This window comes from Larimichthys crocea, chromosome X, assembly GCF_000972845.2.
Source record: "Larimichthys crocea isolate SSNF chromosome X, L_crocea_2.0, whole genome shotgun sequence".
NCBI classification, from domain to species: Eukaryota; Metazoa; Chordata; class Actinopteri; family Sciaenidae; genus Larimichthys; species Larimichthys crocea.
Window position 1 is genome coordinate 14,288,686 of NC_040020.1, and position 10,521 is coordinate 14,299,206.

At 41.6% G+C, this 10,521-nt stretch overlaps 2 protein-coding genes across 2 annotated transcripts; both read right to left on the minus strand.

Annotated features, from left to right (window-relative positions):
• Window positions 1-564: 564 nt before the first annotated feature.
• cbln12 (cerebellin 12) lies at window positions 565-3,712 on the minus strand. The gene is made up of 4 exons (XM_010742171.3): window positions 3,545-3,712; window positions 2,084-2,800; window positions 1,398-1,517; window positions 565-1,316 (listed from the first exon to the last, which is right to left on the minus strand). Exons 2-4 carry the CDS (start codon window positions 2,363-2,365, stop codon window positions 1,119-1,121), a joined length of 600 nt encoding a protein of 199 aa, XP_010740473.1. The 5' UTR covers window positions 2,366-2,800; window positions 3,545-3,712; the 3' UTR covers window positions 565-1,118.
• A 1,122-nt stretch (window positions 3,713-4,834) lies between these two features.
• Window positions 4,835-10,137, minus strand: trim110 (tripartite motif containing 110). Its single transcript, XM_019257224.2, has 9 exons — window positions 10,039-10,137; window positions 8,718-9,257; window positions 8,449-8,544; window positions 7,993-8,226; window positions 6,998-7,020; window positions 6,660-6,805; window positions 5,887-6,158; window positions 5,262-5,345; window positions 4,835-5,104 (listed from the first exon to the last, which is right to left on the minus strand). Exons 2-9 carry the CDS (start codon window positions 9,204-9,206, stop codon window positions 4,835-4,837), a joined length of 1,614 nt encoding a protein of 537 aa, XP_019112769.1. The 5' UTR covers window positions 9,207-9,257; window positions 10,039-10,137.
• Window positions 10,138-10,521: the final 384 nt, after the last annotated feature.

A 10,521-nucleotide genomic window follows, 5' to 3' on the forward strand; every position in this document is an offset into this window, starting at 1 on the left:
AGTGCATTAATGTGACACCATGGATTAATGTCTCCAGGAATACTTGACTGGCCTGGCCTAAAAATCACAAAAGCGTGATTCTGATATAAGACAGAGAGAGGGAGAGAAAAAGAGAAAGACTGTGGTCCTGAACCAGGGAAGCGTAAGTGACTACATGTGACAGCACACCACACTTTATCCATGGCAGCCCTGTAGAGAGGAGCCTGCCTGCTCGCCAAAGCCTCCATCTGTCTGCGGCCCTGCGAGGAGTATCCGCTCTTCGCCACACTCGCACTCTGCCTCATGCTGGTCTGCTTGGTCCACGCCAACACCAACTCTGCTGGTGAGAGCTATATTTACAAACAGCTGCCGTGGCAATGGATAGAGTACCATGAAAGGAGGGAGAAATACTGTTTTGCTTGAGCAGAATAAACTGTCACACCCCTAACATAGTATAGTATAAATACAGTTATTTCTGTATGTTAGTGTAGGAATGTTTTATGAAATATTGTCTCTCTTCAAATGGAAGTGGAAATAAATACTTGACAATGCATGCAAAAGCGATATACTGATCCAACTTTAAATTATTTTATTTGAATATTTTCTCCATAATAGAAATTTCTTTGTAAATAAACATTTGTTGCAGGAGGCTAACAGGCATATAGAGGAGCATCAGTCATACGACACAGCAGAGTAAAGGACAAGTTTGTTAATGAGACAGGATGCCATGTGGAGCACAGCAGTGTTTCAAACATTGTGAATAAAAGAGAAAAAAAAACGTGATCTTAGCACAGAAGCCCACATTGCACATGGCTACTTTATAATTGTGTCACAATCAAAATATCTTTACAAATCCAACAAATACACAGAAATAGAGCAAATCCACAGATAAATCATCTTTACTGAATGTTTCGGCCTCTTCCTCACCTCCTTTTCTTTTGGTCTCAAATGAGAATATTCGTAATTTGCACAATCTTCATCTCAATTTTTGCATAAAACACGTCTTTTCATGCATTGTCAAAGAGTTATAGAATGAAGCTTTACCTTTGATTTTTCTCTCACTCATTCTGACTGCAGCTTAATCCAATTTTCATCCTATCACCCTTCAAACACTTCAACCTGCTCTCCCTCCACCTTCCTCACAAGGGGAAGACCAGGAACCCAGAGAAGGTGGAGTACTTCCAGCCTCCCATCAGGTTGCCTCTCTCCAGTCTGAGGTAGGCCTTGTCCCCCTTTTCCATAATCACCAGGCCAGCGTTAGTGGCGGCCTCTCTGGTCACATCCTGGTCCCCAGCGAAAGCTGAAATCATCGGCCAGCCATTCAGCATCAGGCTGACCTAAGAAAGAGCAAACCAAGGGATTAGAGAGTGCACGCTGACACACTGCAATTAAAACTATAAGTAGTTGAAGTATCGTACTTGAATAGTTTGTCTATTGTAGGCCTTTACAACATGGAAGTTGAAGCTGTACACGCCTCTTCGTGGTGCGAGAAAAACACTGCTCTCTTGGTCAAAATGAGTGCCCACGTTCACCAAAATCTGATGCAAGAGCGAGATTGGAGAACAAAGAGGAAGGTAAGATGATGTGTGATGTACAATGTGAAGGTATAGCAGAAAAAAAATCTTGAAAGACCAGTGACCCTGATTACATGCTCACTCCAGGGTCACTGTTTTTGTCCACGCAGTTAGATATCAGTCTTCTCCCAAAATACTGAGTCATATTTTATATTTCCAAAAAAAAGAAAAGCCCCAGATATCCATGAAAATGCAGCACGGCTGCACTGTGGAGTCTGACAGTCCAATGTTTATCTCATTAGCATTTTTCCTAACTGTCAGAACTCTAATAATATGCGCATCTTATTGGCAGAAGGCTTCCGACTACAAAACACTTGGCAAACAGCTCACAGAAGCTGTGTGGGGAAAACTGATCAACTTTTATTTACCATGGCACTGCAAAAAGAACAAACTCTGAGAAATATGGAGAGATCTGAGATGAAACCTCAATGGATCTCTGAAGTAGTTTGTTCTCTCGTCAATCACAGGATTTATTTCAACTGAAAAATGCCTACTTTAATATGAAAAGACATAAGCAGTCGCATACTCACATTATCAAAGTAGATGATCATGGTGCGGTTGCTCATGTCAGTGGGCTCGTGGTTGGTCTGGCGGCTGGCTGAGAAGGCCACCCTGCCGGAGCCGGAGCGGACCGACATGCCCAGGGCGTTACCGGCAGGCTCAGATGAGGGGGTGGAGTCACATACGACCAAGCATTTCCCCTCAAGGATGATGGGCTCTGTGTCATTCTGGCCCCTCGTCTTCATAGGTCCCCACAACAGGAGCACACTCAACAGTATGGGAAGGTCAAAGTTGACTAACCTGGGATGCATGACTGAACCTGGAGTGTTAAGTCGAATATCTCTGATTGTTTCTACTGTAGAGAAATGTCACTTTGGACAACTTGAAATGAAAACAAACATGCTATGGTGAAACAAACTGTCTTGGTGGAAATTTTCCTTTTATCTTTATCCTCAACGTAGTTTTGACCTCTACATTAATATGCACCCAGGCAACAATCAGATCAGATAGGTCTCAGAGCTAAATTATATTCGAGAAAATACTCAGAATTGTTCATTGGCCATAGCTGTTAGTCATTCTCATTCTTGTGTCTTTCTTTCTGGTTTTCTTGTTTGAATCCCAAATCTCTTCAGTATCCTATGAGCTGTGTCAGCAGGGGCCAGAATGACAATCACGAAAAAATCTCTTGGTATTTTCAAGTTGATTCCTTCAGCAAAAAACCCGACAAGAGGACAGAAGAGACGTAGCTGAGAAAAGGAAAGAAAAGGTTGCAAAAAGACAAAGTGGAGCAAAGTGAGTGAAGACAAGTGAGAGTTCAGACTTTTCTGTGATGGAGAGAAGGACGCGATGATAAAGATGCTGAGGAGAGGTGAGGAGGGAAAAAAACAGATGAGGTAAGATTCTGGAGAGGTGACAGGGAAGAGATGTAGGACCCAGAAGGGAGTGAGAAAGAGAGAGGGAGTGGGGGAACAACTCCACTGAGTGACCATCTGTCTTTTACACGTACCCCCCTCCCTCACAACGCAGCTCAACACGCATTCCCTCACACAACACGCACAGCACAAACACACCCTCTCTCTCACTTGTGCTTTTGTTTCACACTTATGGACACACATATAGTAGCTATACATAGAACAAATTATCACTTTGGGCAATTTTTATTTTATTTTCTTCCCAAGTTCCACAGCTGTTTTGTCGTTTAACGCAAATAAATTAAACATTAAGTCAGGAATTAGAGAGATGTGATGTTATTAAGTTTTGAACAGTCCATTTTAAAACAATTTCATTCATTTATGTTTGAGTTGAGTAAAAGCATGTGTGAAAACATCTCTTTCTTAGCTTTAATGAAACTTATACACACAAAACAGCTGCTTTTTGGTTGGAGAGTGATCCATATTATTGAAAACACGATCAATTATTCACCTTACCACATACTCTCTAAAAGGACCCAACAATCCTAGTATTTGAAGTGAATTAAAAAAACTCATTACCTGTTTTAGTCTGAACAATCTTGTATTCCATATCAGGTGATAACAGTTGTTTCCCCCCTGTCAGAGCACTCTTATATGGTGAAAAATCCTTGTTCTTATGATCCTCTATCACATTCTTTCAGAGCACGGCAGTCAGTCTGATCGTAACCAAACCAGAGTATGCTCTGATCTCTCTCTCTCTCTCTCTCTCTCTCTCTCTGTCTCTCTCTCTCTCTCTCTCAGCCACCCCCTTTTCCCGTCTGCTTCTTTCTCACCCTCTATGTTGCATCCGCCCACTCACCTTTACAGTGAAATAAAGAAAATAGGAGGATAATTGGGCATCTGAGCTGCTTCAAAAAGCAAAGCCGGCGAGTGAGTGGCAGATGTTTTCCTTATTTTTCTAATATCCAATCAAATCAGCGATTCCTTCTTATGTGCCTTGAGGCTGAGTTAAAAAAGATCCAATACTCCTGGATGGATGGATGGTGAGACTGGATTAAACAGATATATGCAGCGATTTCAAAAGATATTCTTTTAGTTGGGTTTTTGAGCATATGAAGACATAAAACTGCATTAGACAGATACACCTAATGCCTAAAAACATACCTACACACCTAATTTGGTATTCACAAAACTTTCTGTCAAACTGAGGTAGACCATCAGAGATGGATTGACTTGGGTGGGAGAGAGTGTTGGCGATCCTGGAACAGGTATTGAAAAACACAAACATCTCCATCTCCATCATGGTCTACATCCTTCCTGAGAGAGCAGAGAAAACATCCGCAGATGATGATGATTGATGGACAAAATTCATTGTAATATTATGCAGATGGATTGAGTTAGTGTCCAGTTTTGAAAGCAGCTGGCATCAAAAGTTACCAACATTTATCACATTCTTAAGTTAATTATAATATTTGTATATATACAGTCATCTGCACTGTTAATTACAGTGGAATTAAAAGCACATTTTCACAATTTTTTTGCCCTTTTTCAAAGGAGCCTCCTCATTTGCTGTCCACTCATATTCACTTATCGAATACTCCATTCTCACTTTTCTCTGATGGAAATAATTACCATGTCAGTATCATCTGAGTTTTAACAGATGTGTTTTTGTCTCTTTACTGAGGATGAGCTCAGCCTGAGATCTGAGAGGAGACAAACATCAAAGAGGCTCATGTCAAAGGTTCCCTCGCACTGTTGTGTGGTTCCAGAAGTGAGGAAAAAAATCGGCACCACTTAGTCTTTTCATGGCTTTGTCTAAGATAAACCCCCCTGGTGCTCATCAGCATTATTTTCTCTTCCTTCTCTCCTTCAGACTGTGACGATAGAGATGCGGCTGTTGAGCTCAGCCTTATAGAGTCCAAAGCCTAAGCACACCGGCTCAGTGAACGTGGTCGAGAAAGTGTGGAGGTGGGTCAGGTTGCCAGATGGTCCCACTTCGGAAAAGGTGATGGTGCCTGCGCCGTAGTCCACAGCGACTGCCACCCGGGTGCCAGTCATTTGGTACGTGAGGCGGGTCTTCCTGCGGTTGTGCCAGGCAGCCAGCTTCTTGTCGTGCTGCTGTGTTAAGCTCCATGATACCTTAAAAATTAGCGTAGGCTTTTTAATCAGGGAACATGTTTTTAGGTCAAAATAATTGGTCATAATTTGATTAGCTGACTGGCAGAAAAGTAATTGGCACCAATTAATAATCAGTTCTTAAGTTTATTTGTTATTTCTAAACAAAAACGAGTAGTACTTGCTTCTCAAATGTAAAGATTTGCTGCTTTTCTCTGTTGTTTGAATAGAGCATGATGTAGGCATGAAGTATGTGTAACGTCCACTGAAGAGATGAAAAATAGTGGGAGACAAAAGCGTCACATTTGTGTGGAGCAAAGAGTTGTTGTTAAATGTTGTTGAATGCCATATTTCCATTGTGTGTGTTTTTTACATAGTTTTCACCATTTGAGGCTTGATTCTTTTAGTTACATCATGTTGTTGTTCCCCTTATTCTGCAATGCTATAAAGACACCTGACTGTAAATTTAGAACCACCAGCTGTTTATTTCAATGAACCAACTCTTAATAACTGCATATCCAGAGTAATTTGCATTTTCTTTTGTCAGAAATTTGGTTAAAATGCTGCTGCATTCGGCTGAAAATGTTACTAGTGCTGTAAGTATGTGTAAAATTTGTTTAATCTATAACAGATGAATGCATAAGAGTTTAAAGGAACAACAGCCTATTCGTTTTTCACTGAAGCCAGATAAAACATAGGAAGGGTTCACTACAAATGCCACTGGCATGAAACAGACGGGCAACTAATTAATGCAAAAAAAAATCTGATATATCAACTACATCAACTACTGTAAGTGGCATGTTTACCTTGTTGTTCCCAAAGGCGTTGCCCTCTTTCCCCTTCCGTCCAATATTCCTATAACAGACGGCAATGTCCCAGAATCCTTCAGCCTCTACCTCCCAGTAGTGAGTCCCAGAGGAGAAGGTCTGGATAGCGAGGACCTGCGGCCAGTGGTCAAAACGTTCGGGGTGAGCAGCGCAGGGCAGGCGGTTTTTAACCCGTGTCACTAAGCGAAGATCATCAGAGATGCTCAACAAAGGATGAGCTGTGTTAGTGTCCAAAGTCAGGGGACTGGTTACTGTATGAGAGGGATGACACAATAAAGTATACTGATATTGAAATTAATGTTGAAATGCAACCATGCATGTACACAGTGTTAGTTACAACACACAGAAGATCACTTATAAACTTACATATAAAATCAGAGAAGATTCCATAAAATTACATACAATTTGAAAGATGTTAAAATTAGCATAAAAGCAGCTTTAAAGCTCAGTTTGTTTAATTCTTACAAAACCCAAATTGTAAAATGGCAAATTGTGGTTTTACAGAACATTATGTGTGGGAGTTTGTGGGAGCTTGGCTGGGTGTTTCCCATTCCCCCAGCCATTATGCTAAGCTAAGATAACTGTCTGCTGGCTGTAGCTTAATATTTACTGCATGAATATGAGGGCTGGCTCAATCCTCTCATCAAACTCTCTGCAAGTAAACAAATAAGCCTATTTCCCAAAAGGTCCAACTATTCCTTTAAGAAAGTCGAATAAATGGGGTGAGTGTGTGTCATCCATGTGCCACTCACAGAGCTCCCTCTTGAGTTCACTGAGGCAGCGGAGGGTGGCGGTGATGAACTCTCGATACTTGCTCTCTATGTCCTCCAAGATGTGCTTCCTGTCTAGACTGACGGTATCAGGGATGAAAAGTGGGCTGTTCAGGTCAGCTAGTAACCTAGAATAAAAGAGCACAACACATATTGCAGGAAGAAAACCATCTTGTTGAAATTATTGCATTCATCTGTTCCTCTTTTTATCTCATCTCCTCTTGTCTATCCACCACATACATACAAAGACTGCCTTCCCACACATGTCAACACACCTAAGGACCTAACATCAACGCAGTGTCACTGACTTCTGGACTCACTTTGTGTCATCTGATTGAAAGGCCTGATAAAAAAAAAAGAGTGAAGGACAGGTAAGAAAAACAGAAATGATTCATTCACTGAAATAATTACAGATGTGAGTCTGCCCACCTGGAAAAGCAAGTAAACAAACACAAGGTTAAACCTTCATTCAAACATACAGGATAATTCATTATCTGTGAGCCTGTGCATGGGCTTATACAACAACAATAATAATAAAAAATTAATAATACTTGTGCTAAACATACTTGGCTTGGTCTCTTCAGAATACAGCTATAAAATATTATTATTGATACATTGTGTATAAGTGAGCAGCATATAATACATTTATCAACATCGACTATCAACTAACATAGCAACATGCTCACAATAACAATTTTAACATACTGATGTTTGTGGGTATAATGTTTAGCCAGTTCAGTTTAAGTACAACTGAGGCTGATGTCAGTTATTCAAAGTATTGTTTGGACCTGATGATGGCTCTAAATGAGGTTGGGATCATCTTCTGAAGACCATGCATGTCTGTACAAACTTTCAAGGCAATCCATTGAATAGTTTCTGAGATATTTGCCTGGACCAAAGTGTGACACATTGCCATTCTTCAAGGACTGATTCAGCAAGATTGAGATATTCTGCATAGCACTCCGGAAGCTAAATTATACCGACAGTCAATTTCCAAAACTGAGAACACTGTGTGATTGTGTAAAATATGCATTCCTGGGGAGTTGTTCAGCTCAGTTGGTAGAGCAGTTGCCCCATGTACAAAAGCGTAGTTCTTGCCGCAGCGGCCCAGAGTTCGAATCCGACTTGCAGCCTTTTGCTGCATGTCATTTCAACCTATCTCTTTCCCCACATTCCTGTCACTCTTCAGCTACATCTATACAATAAAGCTTGAAAAAGGACAAAAAAAATATCTTTTCTAATGCATTTCTATGACCTAATTCCCCAAAAATCTGCCAAATGTACAGCAGAGTACCTGTCCAGCACTAAGTCTTACCCAGATGAGCAGGAAGGGGTCCGTCTCTGCCAGCAGCGAGGCTAGATAGTGCTGGATGCTCAGCATCTGGCTCATCTCCTCTCTCACCTTGGAGCAGTCCTCATGCACACGCTCTATGACCTGCTGTCTCTCCCTCGTGGTGATCTCCCTCAGAGCGGCCACCAGTTTCTTCACCTGGACCTGCAGGTCTGAGCCCAGGCGCCCCACCTGGGTGTCATCCTGCTTCAGAGAGTCCTGCAACCGATCATGAGTGCGGTGATCAGTGATTGAGTATGCATCTGATTCATTTGAAAAAATTCATCAGTAGAGGAAGGCCAGTCTGAGGGTTAGACATGGAAAGAATTTAAATTTGGGATCCCCTATGGGTCATAACGTGAGCAGTACAGGCTGTACAGAACATCTACTGAGAGAGTCATTTCGTAGTATTTCTCCTGCAGTTTAAATAGTTTTACTTACATCCATGAGGGAATCAATATTGTCATGCTCTTTAAGGATTCGTTCTCCATCTTTTAGCTTCTCCTCTGCTTTTCTGAGCAGGGTCTGGAGAATGACCTGTGGAGTCACACATAAATGAGCAACTACACACTCATTTGTAAAATACCAAATAGGGACAAGAGTTGAGATTTGTTAAGTCATGCTTTGTATGTTAAATGTTAAATTGTTAAATTCTAATTCATGCACGGACAAAGATAAAAACACTCATATTGTATAGTTTTCCATCTGACCTTCAGATCCTCCTCCACCTGTCTCAGCGCCTTCACTTTGTGCTCAGCATGGCCTCCATCCAGCAGACAGTCACCACACACATACACCCTTTCATCGGCACAGTAGTAGCGCAATATCTCTTCATGCGTTTGGCACCTTCGCTGGGAGATGTCCCCCAGCGGATCCACCAACTGGTGGTTGCTAAACGCCGGTCTCTCGAGATGAGGTTGGAGGTGTTCAGCACAAAACGACACTTCACACTTCAGACAGGTTTTGACAGCCAACGATGGCTGCCCTTCTTCTGCCTGAGGGGGGCAGCTATCACATGGCACTTCACCATGCTCCTCCTGACACTGAGGACAGGTAAAGCGACTTTTGCAGTCGCCCTGGTCGCTCCAGGCCTCACGGATGCATGCAGGACAGAAGCTGTGACCACAGGGCAGGGGGTGGGCTTGGCCGAAGCTGTCTCGACACACAGAGCAGGTCAGCTCTTCCTCCAGGGATGCCATAGTGAGCGGATGAAGGCTCCCTTATGTGTGTTTGTCACACAAGGCTACTAACTAAAGAGTGGATATACACACAAGAGAGAAATAAAAACACTGATTGCAAAACCTTATAACAAAATCTGTAGATGATTTTTGCAGTCAGTGATTGAACATGCTGAGAAAATACCAGACATCATGTTGTGAGACATGAAATGAAAGACAACATTTAGTGCCATTACATGTTAGAAGTGCTAATGACAGCTATTATTGAGCTGGTGGTGAATGGAAAGTCCTTATTTCACTCCAACTGTGCACTCAGACCAGTAATCCTGTCTACTTGGCTTTTGCCTACCGTGCTCTATGAATAGGACACTTAACTATTTAACCACCATTACTGGGAAAATGTACGCAAGGTGGACATAAATAACCGAAACACCTCATAACCCAAAGTAAGGTAATTCACCATCACTACAAACAATGGCCAAAACAGTTAGCAGGTTAAATCCAGACCTCTTTAACACATAAACTGAACTCAACTAGTATTTAGAGAGACCATTTGATAACATTTAACCATATAATTAAATAAGAAAGCAATAATTACAGTAGACGATCAATATATAAATAAAAATATAACCTATTGGTTAACATAGTAAGGGTAAAGAGTTGTAACACTGGCCTGAGATAAGCGCTAACTCGACTCAAGCACAGGGGATCAGGAGATCATCCATGACAGCTTGCTGGCCTGATTTACTCTACAAGTGGTCTGATATGAATGACTCCCACTGTCATATAAGTTCACCTCAGCTAAATTTAATGAGTAATTTTAGATCAATCTGAGCAAAATAGGATTTCATACCTGTTGGCGACCTGATCTTTGCAGACTGTGGCCATCAGAGAGCATGTGTGTGTGCGGTCAGTATGTTCACTGTGGAGGCTAATCCCAACAGATTCACCTCCCCCCTCCACTGTCTGCTTCAACCATGACATGCCATGAGATTAGAGGGAGGACGGGGAGTGGGGACATGTATGGTAACTTTGAAGTAAAGTGTTTAACATTAAGTTCACAGCACAATAATTAGTATTTGGTCTCCTCGGACTTGGCTTGTTTATTTGTAGTGCATAACGTCTGTGCACCCTTTAAACCACTCTGTTACCATTTGTTTTTATGTTGTCATGTGAAACCTTTTCTTTTGACTTTTGGATCTTTCTAGCAGTGTTTCTGTTTATATTGAACACATATTTTATGACTCCCTGTCTGTTTATACAACATGTTTTCCTGACTTTGGATTTTTGGCATGTACATTCACAGTTCAGCTACAGCTCATCAGCACTGATTTAC